Source organism: Didymosphaeria variabile, assembly GCF_027946475.1.
Source record: "Didymosphaeria variabile strain IMI 356815 chromosome Unknown scaffold_4, whole genome shotgun sequence".
Taxonomy (NCBI): domain Eukaryota; kingdom Fungi; phylum Ascomycota; class Dothideomycetes; order Pleosporales; family Didymosphaeriaceae; genus Didymosphaeria; species Didymosphaeria variabile.
This window is the reverse complement of record NW_026611623.1, coordinates 3,889,960-3,906,084: the sequence shown is the minus strand read 5'-3', so window position 1 is coordinate 3,906,084 and position 16,125 is coordinate 3,889,960. Positions and strand designations below refer to the sequence as shown.

Here is a 16,125-nt window from a genome sequence, read left to right as displayed (position 1 = left end):
GATGGGGTAAGATACTTTCATCTCGAATCTGAGAAGTCAAGCGCAGTGATATGTCAGGAATAGTGATCAATCAAGAGTCCCTGCTCTGTCTCAACTAACATGTACAATTAACACTGATGTATGTCATGGTTTAAATGTCAGGAACAGCACGAAGATCAGCCGTGGGCGAGCGACGCGGTGATACGTTCGGGCGGAGGTCTAGAAGGAGATGGCTCGGCGCATGGCGTGCTAGGCTCAGCGCATCGGTCCGCCACTGGACTGAACTTCACCAAGAGGGCTTGCGTAAAGCGTAGGAGCGGAGTGGAGCCTCAGTGACTTGACCGATGAGAAAAAAGGTCGTCCGAGCGCCGGAGAAGACCAGCGGCACCGCCGGCAGAGCCCGCGATTATATGGTCCGTTGCTGATAAATCCAGGAGAAGCATCGTGGGGGGAGAGCGATGAGGGGCGCAGGCGCAAAGCCACGGACAAACTGTCCTTAAGGGGCCGCAGCATACATCCAAAGACAACTCGGCCAGCGTGCATACCCTGGGCTGACTGTAGCGGTGCTTGCAAATGCAGCAATTCACAGAGCACTTGGACCGGCGGCACGGTCGCTCGGGCATGCATCTGGAGATACGTACATAGTGACCAAGCCGACGGTGCAGGAGGTTTAAAGGAGCGTTCGCGCGCCTCGGCGGCTCCTTCCCCACTTTGGACTTGCCGCGCTGCGACGTCTGGCCTGGGCTGCGCTTGCTTGCTGCCCCAGAACATCAACTCCAGCCGTCCATCGTCCTTCTTCCTACACCGCCGCTCAATGCTGGCCGGCCTCGCATCAACACCAGCCTAAGCCCGCCTCTGCCAGCGCAGTGCTGTGACGCTTCATTCCTTCACAACAGCGTCCGAGCTAGCCAGCACCAGCCACAGCAGCACCCCGACCAAGACCCTGGACAGCGTCGACATCACTGGATAGACATGGCCCACTAGATCCACTCTCGACGACACCGCACGCCATCCGGACTCTCTCCTCTCCACCGCGAGAGCACGTCCTCCACACCCTCATCGCGCCTGCTGCCGCCATGACGCAGCTCTTCCACTCGTCGTCGAACAACACCTCTGCCATGTCGGAAAAGAGAACGTTTTCCGGCATTCCGCTGTCGTCCAACAAACAGGTCAACGGCAGCAATAGCCAGGTTTCGCAAAAGATCAAGGCCTTCTTCCGCATCAACAGCAGCAGTAGCGAAAAGGACCGCAAAGCCTCGGACGAGGGTAGCAGCCTCTCGATCCCCAAGAACGACTCCAAATCTTCCTTTCGTCAATCGCGCTTCATCCCTCACATCACTCGCAACCGCTCCCAGACCGTAGCTAGCGAAGGCAACCCGCTCGACGATGGCGTTTCCCCAACCGCACATGCCAACCCGTACTTCGTCCACCAGGGCCCTCCTGCTCTGCGCCATCACAATGAGGGTAGCGTACCCCCCTCCCCACCCGACACACCACCAATCCCAAAGATAGATACTGGCAATGGAGGAACCGATCAAGCCACCACAGCCGGTAAGGAGGAATTGGCCAGGAAACTGCGAAGGGTAGCATCTGCTCCGAACGCCCAAGGCCTTTTCTCAAAAGGAAATTCATCCGAGCGGCCGCAGACTGCAGAACTTGGCAAGCAGCCTTTGGTGCACCACCCAAACACATCCACGCTTAGTATGGTCGAGACCGCGGTGGAAGACCCGACACATCTCATCCCCGCCGATCCCACCAAGGGCATACCGTCTCCAGGCCAGATCCGTAACTCGGTAGCCTTCAGGAGAACATACAGTTCTAATTCGATCAAGGTCCGAAACGTTGAGGTCGGCCCGGGCAGCTTTGACAAGATTAAGTTGATTGGAAAAGGCGATGTGGGCAAAGTGTACCTGGTTCGGGAAAAGAAGTCGAGTAGGCTGTATGCCATGAAAGGTACGTTCATTCCATGAACAGACTGGATGACCTGTTAACGGAACAGTTCTGAGCAAGAAGGAGATGATCAAGCGCAACAAAATCAAGCGTGCGCTTGCCGAGCAGGAAATCCTAGCCACCAGCAATCATCCCTTCATCGTTACTCTATATCACTCATTCCAATCAGAAGACCATCTCTACCTCTGCATGGAATACTGCAGCGGTGGAGAGTTCTTCAGGGCTCTGCAAACCCGACCAAATAAGTGTGTCGATGAGGACGCGGCTCGGTTCTATGCGGCTGAAGTGACAGCTGCACTCGAGTACCTTCATCTCATGGGCTTCATCTACCGCGATTTGAAGCCAGAAAGTACGTACCTTCTCTATGTTGCGCATGTGTGTGCTAACCAATCCAGATATTCTGCTCCATCAGTCAGGCCACATCATGCTGTCAGACTTCGACTTGTCTAAACAGTCGGATCCCGGAGGTCGGCCGACTATGATTGTAGGCCGTAACGGAACGTCCTCCAGCAACCTTCCCACGATCGATACCAAATCTTGTATAGCGAACTTCAGGACGAATTCGTTTGTCGGAACCGAGGAGTACATCGCCCCGGAAGTTATCAAGGGTTGTGGTCACACGTCCGCAGTTGATTGGTGGACTCTTGGCATCTTGATCTACGAGATGCTCTATGGGACGACTCCGTTCAAGGGCAAGAATCGTAACGCGACTTTTGCGAATATTCTGAGGGATGATGTGCCCTTCGCAGAGGGCAATGGTGCTCCACCGGTTTCTGGGTACGTATTCTTCCACCCCGTGCGACGAACAGTACTGACAGACTCTAGCAACTGCAAATCCTTGATTCGAAAGTTACTCATTAAAGACGAGCTGCGCCGCCTTGGATCCCGAGCCGGCGCCTCCGACGTCAAGACACACCCCTTCTTCCGCGCTACCTCTTGGGCTTTATTGCGACATATGAAACCTCCGATCGTCCCTAATCAAGGCCGTGGCATCGAGACGCCGAACTTCCGGAATGTTAAGGAAAGCCAAAGTGTCGACATCGGTGCCGCGAAAGCCAAGGGTGTTCCTTTAGATTCTGGCCTTGCTACACCTATGGGGGAGGTCGCAGATCCCTTTGAAGAGTTCAACAGCGTCACACTTCACCACGATGGCGACGATGGGCACGACCACCATTTTGATGGGGAGCACCTGGAATTACAACAGACAAGCTCACATCGGTAGTATGGCCTGAAATACGTGCCACGTTTCCTTATTCCGGTGTCATTGTGTCACAAAAGAGCGAATTGTTGCATTTCCACAATTTTAGGACGGGCGTTCTTATGGATTCCTTTCCACACACTCCTTCCAGCGCGGGGTCATTCCAGGTTTCAAATCTCCAACGGCATTGGCGTTTTCGAGCTATCGGAGCATCGACAGTTTCTTGCAACTATCTTTCAGTGTCTTTTCCTGTCTTGCGTAGTGAGCTGTGGTCGCTTAAAGCTGAGGTGCAGGCTTGATGATCGATGGTTTGTGTCAATGAAGCGGCAGCGCGTCGTGGCGAGCAGGTCCAGATTATGTATTCGGTCTGGGAACAAGCAATGTGTGCGACGCAGCACGAATACAATCGGAACGATATTATTTGAGTATGCAACATTTCAAGACATTAGCCTTTGCTTCGTAATGTGATGAGCGTGACAGTGCCAAGAGCATGGGTTAAAGCGCGCCAACCATTTCGCGTCTTCGCCGCGGTGTTGTCCCAACTTTAACATTGAGCGCCCACCTCACCGACAACTGCCACGCAAATAGGACACCCTCCCAAGCAGTGAATCACCTCCACGCTCACAACCCTCTAACTATTCGCCTCCACACGAGCAAACCGAATCTTCCAGCTCCCCTCACATCTCACCCACCGCTGCCGTCTTGGAAACACACGAGTCACCTCTCCGCAACAAGCTTGCACACGAGCTGATCCCACAACACCACACCGCAACAAGAAACGAAAAGCAATCAACATCATGGCGACCGACGGTCCCGACCAACCGCTCTCCACTTCGCAAGCCTCGTCTCCGCTTGACGCCGAGTCGCTCACCCCTCTTGAGCAGGAAGTGCTAGACGAGTACGCGCGCCTGCTCGGAAATATGAATAATGTACGGACCCCCTAGTCTCTCCCTACGCAAGCTTACTTGCTTCAATTGCTGATGTTGGGAAATTGTAGATGTCCACCCTCCTCGCTGAGCTCGCCGCCAATCCGTCTGCGGAGATACTAGATGCGCTACGGGGATTAGAGAGGAAAACGAGTCTGGTGTTTACGCTGTTGAAGGCGAGTGTGTATTCGATAGTGTTGAATACGCAGATTAGGGAGGAGGATGGGGGTGGGGAAGGGGAGGGGCGGACGATGATGTGAGTGAGGGAGAAAGGGATATGTGAGCGGCCGGGAAGGCGATGCTTGAAGCAGCGTTATACGAGGATATGATACCCAGGAACGAAGGATTTGAACTTAGGAAGCTCGATATGGTATTTTGGTATGCGTAGATTTACAAGGGTTTCTACAAAAGCTAGAATGATGCGCCCGCCCAATGCGAATGCATGTTTACACTGTACTGTACGTCTTCCACGTCTACCCACTCTTCGCTTCAAAGTATCATACAACAGGCTTGCATCTTCGACATTTATACACTTCTTAGTGTACACTTCCTCCGTAGTACACCTTCCTTACATCGACAAGCTTCTTCCCTCTGGCCCGTGCAATCTCGTCGGGCAGCTTTTGGTTGCAGAGAGCTTCCCATGTGGCCTTGATGACGTTCATCTTGTTTCGTGAGCGGGGCGTCTTAGCGGCGAGATCTTGGAGGCCGGCGGCGCGGGCGAGTTCGAAAATGAGATGCTGGACGCGGAGACCGAACCCTTTGCATCTGTTAGTGTGATAAATCTTGTGAAAAATTGTGAGTCTTACCAGGCGGTCGTGAGAACAGCTGCACCTTCGTAGCTCCCACCTTCATCTCTAGGTCTCCATAAGTCGTTCTGTTCTCATACCGCGGTATGGGCCTCATGTTCCTGATGGCAGCCATCACACTCTGCTTCCTTCCTTCGTCCGGCTCTGTGGACTTGCCCTCTCCTACGCCTAGCAGGCCATCCTGGTTACCCGCAATGGTCAAGTAGTACAGCGATCGAATCTTGCCCATACGCGTCTGGTTCGTTACGCCGTGCACCACCAGTGTCTTGACTCTGATACTACGCAATTTCTGCTTGTCCCAGTTGAGGTATTGCAGCAAACGTTTCTGACGCGGATCCTCCTCCTCCTCCGAAGATAGGCGGCGAGTCTGGCGCACCATGCGGTTGTCGATTCTCGGAAGATCGGGCATGACGATCGAGTGTCGCGGGTCAGAGAGCGCAGCGGCCGCATGTACGTTCTTTACGCGAAAACTCGCACGGGGATCCAGCACTGCCTGTGTGACGGCCGTTCCCATAGCTTCCTCCAGCTGCCTCTGCGTGTCCTCGCTCAATTCACCCTCTGGAAGGCCATCAGGGAACATCTTGGCGAGATTCTCGTTGGCGAGGAAAGTTATTGCCTCGTCGCGCTCCTCCTCGTTTACGTCTTTGAAATCGTGTGATCCAGGGATATCTGAAGGGTCCAGCTTCTCAGCGTGATCCGTCACGGGGTCGACCTCCGCCAGATCATCTTCGTACGGTAGGAGCCAAGGGTCTGTCCGGCGCCGGCCCTGGGTGACGATATCGCGGCTGTCGATTGCGGTTTCGGCGGCTTTAATGGCAACGATTTGCGCAGGCGTGTATCGCTTTTCCAGCAACGCTGTTTCCGAGGTGTCGTACTTGGGGTAGTTCGTTTCCGCGACCTGATTCAGGAGCTTCAAATCCTCGGCCTTGATGGACGGGTAGTGCGGTCTCCGTTTGCGAGCTGCTCGAGGGGCGGATGCGTGGAAAGAGCGTTTCGGTGCGGAGGCGGGCTTAGGGAGCGAGGCAGATGCGAAGAGACATCTTACGGGGCGGCAGACGCTCATTGCGTCTCTGGACCGCCGGATACAGGCCAATTGGACGCCGAAAGGAAGGTGATAAGATGCGCGTGCTGCGTTGATGCTCGTCGCAGGTGAGCGAGCGAGCTTCGATAATTTTGGCGCTAGCGGCTAGGACGACGCGCTACCCAATCATCGAGCGACCTTTTCCGTGACAGCAGCTTTTTCGTCTACACATATGTTTTCTTTGCTGGGTCGATCAGCGCTCCGGACTCTGTCGTACGGTGGCAGACGATATCTTTCCGTCAGATATAATATGGCTTCTTCAGCGGCAAATGTCGCGCCTATCGAGAGCTTTGGTGAGAAAAGACCTGCGGAGACGCCGTTGAGGAGTGAGGAAGGGTCAAGGGGGAGCTACAGGTTCAAAAATAAGAGAATGAGAAAGGGTCATGCCGAGACCAGTAGCATTCTCAAGACGAATGGAAGCAACGAAGAGGTACTATTGGAAGACGTAAAAGCTCTCTTGAAGGGCCTCAGTTTGGAAAAGGACGTCTCAACACAGCTTCCGGAGCTGAGATCTGAAGTAGAAGTCACCATCAAGGGCCTTTCTTCCACTGGCGATGGTCTGGGTTTCCAAGAAGGCTCGACGTCCGACCAGGTGTATGTGGTGCCGTTCACAGCACCAGGCGATACCGTCACCGCGAAAGTCTTCAAACACGATCAGAAGGATAAGATATCCATGGCCGACTTTGTCAAAGTCGTGAAACCTTCGCCTCATCGTGACGAATCGTTAGTCAACTGTCCGTACTTTGCTAGCTGCTCAGGATGCCAATTTCAAATGCTACCCTACGACTACCAGCTTGCACACAAGAAGACCATCGTGGAGAAGGCGTACAAGAACTTCTCCCAACTGCCACCTGAGCTTATTCCTGCCATTGGCGACACTATTGGATCTCCTTTACAGTATGGCTACCGGACGAAACTTACTCCGCACTTTGATGGTCCGCCGGATGCTCGTCGGAGCGACGGCAGGAATGGCATCCGGCGAAACTTCCAGGAAGTCCCGCCTATTGGGTTTATGAAGAAGGGTACGCGGATCACTATCGATATCGAAGATTGCCCTATTGGCACCGACGCAGTACGTAACGGCAACAAACGCGAGAGGAAACGCGTCGCGGACCAACTTGAGAAATATCACAAGGGTGCTACTTTGCTCCTCCGCGAAAGCACGCAGCGTGTCTCAAAAGAAGAGTACGATGCTTCAAAAGAGCAAGATCCAGATGCCGTTATCGAGGATCGAGGCGAGCACCTGCATCGCAAGACATGCGTTACCGACCCCAACGCCAAAAGCACAGAATACATAGACGACTTCCAGTTTGTCAATCCCGCAGGATCTTTCTTCCAGAACAACAACTCCATTCTCCCAAAGTTCACACAGTACATCCGAGACCATATCCTACCTCCTACCTCTGATCACCAGGTCAAACATCTAATAGATGCATACTCCGGCTCTGGGCTCTTCACCATCACCTTATCCTCCCTTTTCAAATCATCTCTTGGCATCGATATCTCTTCGTCCTCAATCGACTCTGCAACTCACAACGCTGAGATCAACAATCTACCACCCTCCTCCGCGAAGTTCATCGCCGCAGACGCGTCCGCGCTATTCGCTAGCATCGATACCGAGGCCGCCGAAACAGTCGTCATGATCGACCCGCCAAGGAAAGGCTGCGACGAGAGTTTCCTGCGCCAATTAGTCAGATATGGGCCTGCTCGCATTGTTTATGTGAGCTGCAACGTGCATACGCAGGCTCGGGATGTCGGTGTCTTGGTTGGGGGTATGAAAGGTGTCGATGGTGGTTTTGGCAACGGAGAGGGATGCTATGATATCGAGAGTATCTGTGGGTTTGACTTTTTCCCTCAGACTGGACATGTTGAAGGTGTTGCTGTGCTGCGGCGGAAGGCAGCGAAGGAGTAAGAGGAGGAAGAGATCTGGTAGAATACTGTATCTGGAGTTTGGATACCCTGCGTTACCCTAGCATTAGGCTTGTACATTAGCTCGGTTTGTATGCACCCGACCGAGGTGTATACTATCTTCTTGGATTCAACCATTACATGACTTGAGTTGCTTAAATCTTTCACCATGAATATACATCAAAGCGGAGCACGTTCAAAATTTGAGTAGTTACCAACCGTGGTGCGACAACCCAACAGCAAACCCTTCTTGTACAATACTATCCACCTCCCCCTTTGCAAACCTTTCCTCAAGATCTTCCCCCGTAACATCCACCTCCCTCCCCGAAATGCTACGCATAACCATCTTCGGCACGACCCTCACACCCTCCATCCTCCTTCTCCAGATTCTCCTCATCTACACCGCCTACATCCTCGCGACCAACCCGCTCCTCCTCCTCCCTCTCGCGCACAGGCTCGCATACTTCGAGTCCCTCTATCTTCACATACCGCCCCTTCTCTGCTATTTCGACTTTGAATCCCTTGAAAGACTTTGCATGGCTACCTCTCTCCTACTAGTCGTACCACTTCACTCGTTCGTCACAGTCCCTTTAATGCGATGGACATCAGGGGAAAGACAGGAGGAGAGTGTAACGATGTGCAGCACGGGTCTGGCAACTGTGTGGACGATGGTCGTAGGGGTGAGTTTCGTCAAGAGCGGTAGTTCGGGCGAAGGATACTAACTGTCTACAGACACGGTATTTCAGGGGAGGAATAGATGAGCTGTGTGAGTGGGTTGCGCTCTTTGTCGAGCGGTTGTGGTGGGCGATGTGAGTTGAAGGTTTAATGTTTGAAGATGTTAGAGACGGAGACAGGACGAGAAGCTGAGCGTGGGTTGTTACCCAGGACAGCCTGTACGAGTGCTGGGTCGAAGATGAATCACTGATACTTGCTACGCCATTGCATCTGCGAAGAGCCACTTAGAAGAAAAGCAAAGTGGACCATATCTTCCGCGGAATGCGTCGCACTTCGCTTGTTTGCAGGGAGCGCTGCTGCACATCAGGGTGTCAATTATTGATAGAGTCCGATACTCGGTGGATGTCTGAAGACAGAAAACATGCACTCGCTATCCAGAGGTCCATGGAACGTCACAGCGCATATGTGGAAGATGGTATGTTGATTCCGCACGTAAGATGATCTTTTCGACAAGTTTCTCTACATGCCCTTCCACCGGCGCCGTAATTCGTTCGTAGACCCTTTTCAATTGCTTTGAACAGTCCAAATACACAGTTTCTGTCTTTACGTGCTCCCAGGGCCACCCAACAGCGCAAATCTCCGCACAATGCTGGGACCAATCTCATCGTACTCTGCCTTAGTATGGCAGTAACTCTTGAACTCGGGAGTCTGACCAAGCAAACTGCCTCCGAACCACGGGCCATGTCGTTGCCTCTTGTGCGTGATGACTTGTACGTCCAGACCGCCACTCTTTGCACCTCCACTTCTGGCCTCCGAGGCCTTAATCCGAGCGTCGACGAGGTGTCTAATATCGCGCTGCAAGCGCCTTCCAAAATCCTTGTATAATGTTGAACCTCCAGAGAGAACGATGTTCTTGTACAGTCCCCTTCGTACATCAATAGGCGAAGTCTGAATGACTGTATCGACAATGTTCGGCAGCGGCGTCAGGAAATCGGAGGAGTAGATTTCGGGATTGAAGAAGATTTCGGGAGCCAAGAAGCGCTCGTATCCCACATCCACTTGCACCGTCTTGCCGTTAAGGTGATTGACAGTATGCTTCTTGAAATAGTCGGGTTCGCGGTCATAGCGGGAGAATTCCTTAACGATATCTGGAGAAACGTAGCAGAACTCCTCCTTGATGCGCTCTGCAGTCTGAAGAGAGGAGTCGGGCTCGCCGCGGTCTCGCAAGAGTGATTGGACGAAGTTCGTGATGTCACGACCTGCGATCGGAACACTCTTGATCGAGGAGCCAATAACGTAACCTTCGGCGACGGGAATAACATGAGTGACACCGGCACCAGAATCAATGACAGTTCCCGTGAGTGACCGATCATGGACCTTTGAGCTCGTCCATGAAGCAGCCAGGGCAAGAACAGCCTGTACAGCGATGTAAAGACCGGCGCAGTTGAACGATTCGAACATGATCTCGGCAGTGTTCTCACGGTTCTCGGGAGGGTTCATGGGCTACATATTGGTTAGGAAATAACGTGCGAAAGCTGCATAGTTGTTCGCTTACGGGTTCGGTGAGGAGGAAGTGGTGGTCTTCTGGTTCCACGCGCAGGTACTTGAATATCGAATTCGACCAAAAGCGCTCCATGAGGTCCTGCTACATGTCAGCATGGCTGACGGAAACTTGCGCCAGCCTACATACCCAGTTGTCTATCTGACCGTGTCTAATGGGGTAGTGGATGCCATATCCAGGCCCTGCGGCGGCCGAGAGCGCTTCATCTCCAATGAAGAAATCGAGGTCCTCAGTTCCTCGCTTCGCTGAAAGATGGCTACCAGGGCCAGCACCTCCAGTCAGGAAGGAGGGCTTGTTCGCAACGGCAGGCCGACCAGACCCAGAACCGCCAGCACCGCCTGCCGGGCCCTTGGAAGCTATCGCAGTGGGGAACACGAAGGAGGGAGAGTCGTTGCCGGCGAAACCTTGAGTGTGTTAGCTGCATAGGCTTCCGGGTGAGCAATCGTGGCGGCGCATCGTACCAAGCTTCGAGTAACCCGTACCGCTGCATTAGGCGGTCAGTATGCGACTGTGCACGAGGGGCCCGCAGGCTGCAAGGGAGCTTACTTGTCCATGACAACGGCGGGCGTTTGGGACGCCATCTTTGCTGCTGCTCGCCGAGCTGTATAGGAGCGCGAAGCAGCTCAGGAGTGCGCGAGAGGACAGGTGGGCGTGAATTGGCGGATCGAGTACGGTGGTGGATTCGTCAGAGTGGGATGCCGGAGGCTGGTCGACGTGGGCTGTTGTAGCTAGGCGCAGCAATTCCCCGCTCCACCCAAGTCTACTTGGCGGCCACAGCGGAAACGCGGAGGGCGGGGGTCCCTGTAACTACTTTGCTCATCAAGTTTATAGATATGCTTTCACATATTCGAATAAGGTGTCTTCACCTGCCTGCTCTTGCCTCTTGAGCGAAAAGGTCTTCGTGAGCCCCACTTCGTTTGCACGGTCGAGATGCTGTTAGGAAGGAGCAATCGACCGTGACTCTTCCACCTGCTGCTGTCTTTCTTCATCATTAATCACAATCCAACCCTACAACTCACCCGCAGCTCTCCCACTCTCATTGCAAATCAGAGCCCCAGAAACAGGGTTCCTACACCCGCTCGAGGCCAATCCATTCATTCACCATTCTTCACCTATCTCACTTCTTTCCGCCACAGCCCACCTTGAAAACCACACCCGCCACCAGCGGTCCGCTCACCTAATTTATCAATGACCTTTTGACCAAGTACTGACTCAGTTCTGCGGGCATTTCCTCGCTCTCTTCGTGGGCTCCGCTTCGAGACCATCCGCTAACACGATCTCTTTTTTCAGAACCTACCCGTTTCATGAAACTCTAGGTCACTGGCCACGGCGACATATACCAATCTCTATTTCCGAAACTGGAAAGGCTTGGACCTCGATTTCGCAGCCTCCGTCAACGCTTCTCTGGGACGAAAGACAGGGGCATGTCAATACCCGCCGGACAGCCTGGAGCCATTGACGGCGCGTACCAACCCGATACTCTCACGCGTAAAGCCACGCAGAGCCCACATCGGAGCGACATATGTTGTATCTTCGTCCATGCCGGGGCTGGCTACCACAGTTACGCGAATGAGCAGATTCATCTCGAGGCGTGCAATGAGTATGGGTCCCGAGTAACTTTAAGACCATATGCTAACTTAATTTCAGCGCAGCACAAGTCGCAATGCTTATCTTACGGAATGGTGGATCGGCATTAGATGCCGTCGAGATGGCTGTCAAAATTCTCGAGGATCGAGAAATTACTAACGCAGGATATGGGAGCAATCTAGCCATGGACGGTGTAGTTGAGTGTGACGCCTCAATTGTAGATCACCACGGTCGTAGCGGAGCTGTTGGCGCAGTTTTTCGTACGTGTTGTGACGGACACCAACAAAGGCGAAAATTGCTAACAACATACAACAGAGATCAAGAATCCTATATCACTTGCCCGGCTAGTACTGAATCACACGAATCAATCATTGACCCTTCGCCGTGTTCCGCCAAACCTCCTTGTCTCCCAAGGAGCACTTCAATTTGCGCGGGAGATGGGCGTTCCGGAGCTTCCCCACGATGCACTTGTGTCACCAGCTGCAAAAGAGAGATGGATTAAATGGCACCATGATCTCAGAGTAGCAGAGCGCAAAGCCAAGAAGCACGGCCAGCATCCCTCCTGTTGGAGATTAAGGGAAGCATTAACGGTTGAGGACGAGGCAGAACAGGAACGCTTGCGTCGCGAGCACACCAAAAACATGCAAGGATACTCGCAACTATCTGGAGCTGACTCTCCAACTACCTCCGAGCACCCCCTCTGTTATGCTGTAGACGATGATTTCTCTACGAGTCCATCTAATCCGCCTGGTCCGGATTCCGACATCTCAATGGCGAGTACTACAAGCGGCCCGCGCATAGCTACGCCTGTTTCGACCACCCCCGACCCATTGCCAGATCCAGTGCCAGCTCGACCCACTTCCATCGAAGAGTCTTGCAGGAGTGCTTTCATCAATAGCACTCAGACGGTTCCCACTTTAAGCCGGTTCCGAGAGCTGCGTGGTTCAAGACAATCACCGATGGGTCTGATTGCGGAAGATCGACTGACGGCAGACGTTAGCCGTGTTGGATTCCATGCGCGAAGGTCATGGGGGGACGGCTCTGGGGAGCAGTCAGAGTCGACATCTAGCGCTGCAACGATGAAGCTGGCTGACGAGACGGAGGTCGCAGCTCTTACCAACAATATCAAGGGAGCTGAGGCAGCAGGTTCGTCAACGCGCGGTTCGCCCTTAGCAGAGAAAGCTCAGAACAATACGCTGACACCAACTGCGAGCATCCCTCGGAGTAGCCGATCGGGCCAGGAGGAGGATGATCATGTCACTGATACCGTGGGCGCCATCGCAGTTGATGGTTGGGGCAACATTGCTTGCGCTGCCTCTTCCGGTGGCATTGGGATGAAGTATCGGGGGCGCGTTGGTCCATCTGCACTCGTGGGGGTTGGTACAGCCGTTATACCTAGAGACCCCGGTGACCTAGACGAGACAAGTGTGGCGACCGTCACAAGTGGCACAGGGGAGCACATGGCGACAACCATGGCTGCTACAGTCTGCGCCGAGAGACTGTATCAAAGCGTGAAGAAACAGAAAGGCGGAGAATATGTTGAAGTAACTGAAGACGAGGCTCTCAAATCAATGATCGAGAACGAGTTCATGGGTAAGATTAGCTTTGGCATGATCATCTATCGGCCGCTAATATTCGTATAGGCCATCCAAGTGTGAGGAACAGCAACTCGGCAGGTGCTATCGGAATGCTCGTCGTCAAGAAAACCCGGCAAGGAGTCATGCTATATTATGGCCACAATACCGATTCCTTCGCAATGGCATCGATGCACTCAGACGAGGATGCTCCTTGGTGCACAATGTCACGAAATAACGGCAACGGGCAAATCGCTCAAGGCGGTCGGATGATGCGATACCAGCGCAAGAAGAAGACCAAAACCAACATTGCTCGCCAGCCGTTTGTTTGAAGTAACATTGCAGACATGAGGCTCGGCAAGGGGCGCTCGACAAGCTCCCATCTCTACACCTATCCCCTGGAATATCTTTCCTACACCTACGGACGATTCGTCCCACTACCTCTTTATTTCCTTTCCTGTCCTGATCGCAAGCGCCGGCAACTGCAAACTTAGTTGGTCAAGCATTATGTGGATGCGATAGCGTTCTTTCGGTAACATGTCATTCACATGTGGGCGTCTAGTGGCATTTGATACCCGTGGTCTTCAGGCCTAGTGTTCTTTCTCAATAAAGCAATGAAGCAACTGATGCAGCGTGTCGTGCAGCTTTTCATGGCTACAATTTATGTGATGGTGTCAAATGAAGAATTCTTGCGACCAGCGCCTACAACATTGAAGGAGAAGAGCGTAGCAGAGAGTCAGGAGACCTTGCTTTACTGATCTCTACTACATTGGAAGTATACGCAGCTAAAATGGGACATTGTTTAGGGTTTTACCAGCACTCTAGGCAATGTTCTGAACAGGTTATGTAACTTTAATTACTTTACGAATTGAGTTCCGCTCACGTCCGTTCCCGTCGTGCATGCGTGCTCACGTGAGAGCGCAACATCAGCGCACGGGCCAATGCTTGTTCGCGGAGCTTTTGCGGAACGGTGAAGCCTCGCTGCTCGCTTCTTTCACTTGTGTCTTTGTTTCGTGTACAACCTTCCATGGATAACATCAGTTTTTCGGGAAATACATAGCGCGCTGTGTCTCAACCTTAGCATGTTACATCACCTTTTCAGAATCCGAGTCGCGTAGGCTCCAACAAGCATTCCAGCTTTCCAGCATGAATGCCATCGACGCCTCGGAGCACCACCAACGTGTGGACGAGAGTACGATATGAACAACATATTGTGACCATGCTGGCCTCAGCTGATATATCACGCAGGTGTACCGCCCTCTCTCCTTGCAATCGTCCTAGATACCAATCCCCACGCTTGGGCGCATCTCTCCTCCACGCTCCCGCTCGCGACAGCTCTTGCCAATCTCCTTGTCTTCATAAACGCGCATCTTGCCTCTGGGAATGGGAATAGCGTTGCTGTAATAGCTTCCCATTCCAATAAATCATGCTTTCTGTACCCTACGCCCGCGCCTGCCTCCCCGCAACCCCGCCACAACGCTACAAATGGCGATGTCGACATGAACGGTACCGCAGACAGCACCTCGTACTCGGTCCAAGATAATCCGAACAAATACCGCCCTTTCGCGAATGTAGAGACAGGGATCCTGAACAATTTTGCGAAGCTCATGGAGGGCACCAAAGAAAGTCACTTGACAGCAACTCCCACCACCTTAATCGGCGGCGCATTGTCGCTCGCGCTATCATACATTGCGAAAGCCACCTTGTTAAACCTGCCTGCTACTTCGAGTACAGAAGAAGCCATGCTCGCGATCGCCGACCCTGAAGCAACCCACAGCTCGTATGTGTCGCTTGCAAGCCGCATTCTTATCGTGTCTGTGTCGGGCGATCTTGCGAACCAGTACATTCCTGTAATGAATAGTATATTCGCGGCACAGAGGAAAAGGATACCAATCGATATATTGAAGTTGGCAGGAGACACAGTGCTGTTGCAGCAGGCCAGTGATGCGACAGGCGGCGTGTACATGAAGCCTGAGCGACCTGAGGGCCTGCTACAATATCTTATGATGGCATTTCTACCCGATCCCACTGCAAGGAGAAGTCTAGTTATGCCGAGTGCGGGAGGTGTTGATTTCAGGGCAGCGTGCTTCTGTCATCGCAAGGTCGTTGATATTGGCTTCGTCTGCAGTATTTGCTTAAGCAGTAAGTTGACACTATCATGACCACTGTATGAGCAGAATACAACTAACTGTCAAGTCTTTTGCACCTCGGATCTCCCCGACAATCTCTGCCTGACCTGCGGCTCTTACCTGTCGCTCCGGGCCGCGCAGTCAAACCCACCAGCTTTGATACCCAAGAAAAAGAAAAAGAAGAAGAGAGTAGGAGGTACGGACTCAGCGACACCAGGGGGTAGCACACCTGCAGGATCGAATACACCAATGCATTCGTAAGCAACATGTACATGATCCGTGAGCGTGATGGTCTTACATTTGGGCGTCTGGCGTGAATCTTGTAGCATTTCAAAGCGCTGGGTCTGGGAAAATTTCATGTTCTGAGTATCAAGCCGCGACCTATTTCATCAATATCTTTGATAATTAAAGTCATGAGGCTACCGAGGAGGCGGAATAGCATGCGGTACACGTGCCTATGACTACTGCTCAAGAGTCCCCAATAAAATAAAGCACGCAAAATCCTGCGACCCCACTGGATGCACCAGAGAAGGCACCTTGACAGCCAAAAGCGAGTACGTGATGCCATCTTCGCAACTCATACTAGATGCGGCGAAGATCTACGAGTGTAGCATTGGGATAGCTCGTATCCAGCTTAGGGAAATGGCGTGTGGTCACGCAAAGACGCGTCTGTGCCTCGGCACAACGCTGGATCCACATAGTTCGACGTCGTAAAGTCCATCATCGTTCAACAAGCCGGCCGATCTGGGAA

The 16,125-nt window shown here is 52.9% G+C and overlaps 6 protein-coding genes across 6 annotated transcripts; 4 read left to right on the top strand and 2 right to left on the bottom strand.

Annotated features, from left to right (window-relative positions):
• Positions 1-1,097: 1,097 nt before the first annotated feature.
• On the top strand, positions 1,098-3,151 carry NRC2 (serine/threonine protein kinase, AGC; the record flags this gene model as incomplete). The annotated part of the gene is made up of 4 exons (XM_056214945.1): positions 1,098-1,932; positions 1,979-2,278; positions 2,325-2,706; positions 2,755-3,151. The coding sequence occupies 4 exons, from the start codon at positions 1,098-1,100 to the stop codon at positions 3,149-3,151; spliced, it is 1,914 nt and encodes a 637-aa protein (XP_056072212.1).
• Positions 3,152-4,589: 1,438 nt separating this feature from the next.
• Positions 4,590-5,922, bottom strand: MRPS5 (28S ribosomal protein S5, mitochondrial; the record flags this gene model as incomplete). Its single annotated transcript, XM_056214944.1, has 2 exons — positions 4,590-4,810; positions 4,860-5,922. The coding sequence occupies 2 exons, from the start codon at positions 5,920-5,922 to the stop codon at positions 4,590-4,592; spliced, it is 1,284 nt and encodes a 427-aa protein (XP_056072211.1).
• Positions 5,923-6,190: 268 nt separating this feature from the next.
• TRM2 (tRNA(m5U54)methyltransferase) lies at positions 6,191-7,852 on the top strand (the record flags this gene model as incomplete). Its single annotated transcript, XM_056214943.1, has 1 exon — positions 6,191-7,852. One exon carries the CDS (start codon positions 6,191-6,193, stop codon positions 7,850-7,852), a length of 1,662 nt encoding a protein of 553 aa, XP_056072210.1.
• Positions 7,853-9,126: 1,274 nt separating this feature from the next.
• ARP3 (Arp2/3 complex subunit, actin nucleation center) lies at positions 9,127-10,665 on the bottom strand (the record flags this gene model as incomplete). The annotated part of the gene is made up of 5 exons (XM_056214942.1): positions 9,127-10,026; positions 10,079-10,165; positions 10,214-10,488; positions 10,546-10,568; positions 10,631-10,665. The coding sequence occupies 5 exons, from the start codon at positions 10,663-10,665 to the stop codon at positions 9,127-9,129; spliced, it is 1,320 nt and encodes a 439-aa protein (XP_056072209.1).
• A 1,190-nt stretch (positions 10,666-11,855) lies between these two features.
• Positions 11,856-13,577, top strand: N0V89_006171 (uncharacterized protein; the record flags this gene model as incomplete). The annotated part of the gene is made up of 3 exons (XM_056214941.1): positions 11,856-11,931; positions 11,987-13,264; positions 13,315-13,577. 3 exons carry the CDS (start codon positions 11,856-11,858, stop codon positions 13,575-13,577), a joined length of 1,617 nt encoding a protein of 538 aa, XP_056072208.1.
• An 814-nt stretch (positions 13,578-14,391) lies between these two features.
• Positions 14,392-15,635, top strand: TFB4 (RNA polymerase II transcription factor B subunit 4; the record flags this gene model as incomplete). The annotated part of the gene is made up of 3 exons (XM_056214940.1): positions 14,392-14,437; positions 14,494-15,387; positions 15,442-15,635. 3 exons carry the CDS (start codon positions 14,392-14,394, stop codon positions 15,633-15,635), a joined length of 1,134 nt encoding a protein of 377 aa, XP_056072207.1.
• Positions 15,636-16,125: the final 490 nt, after the last annotated feature.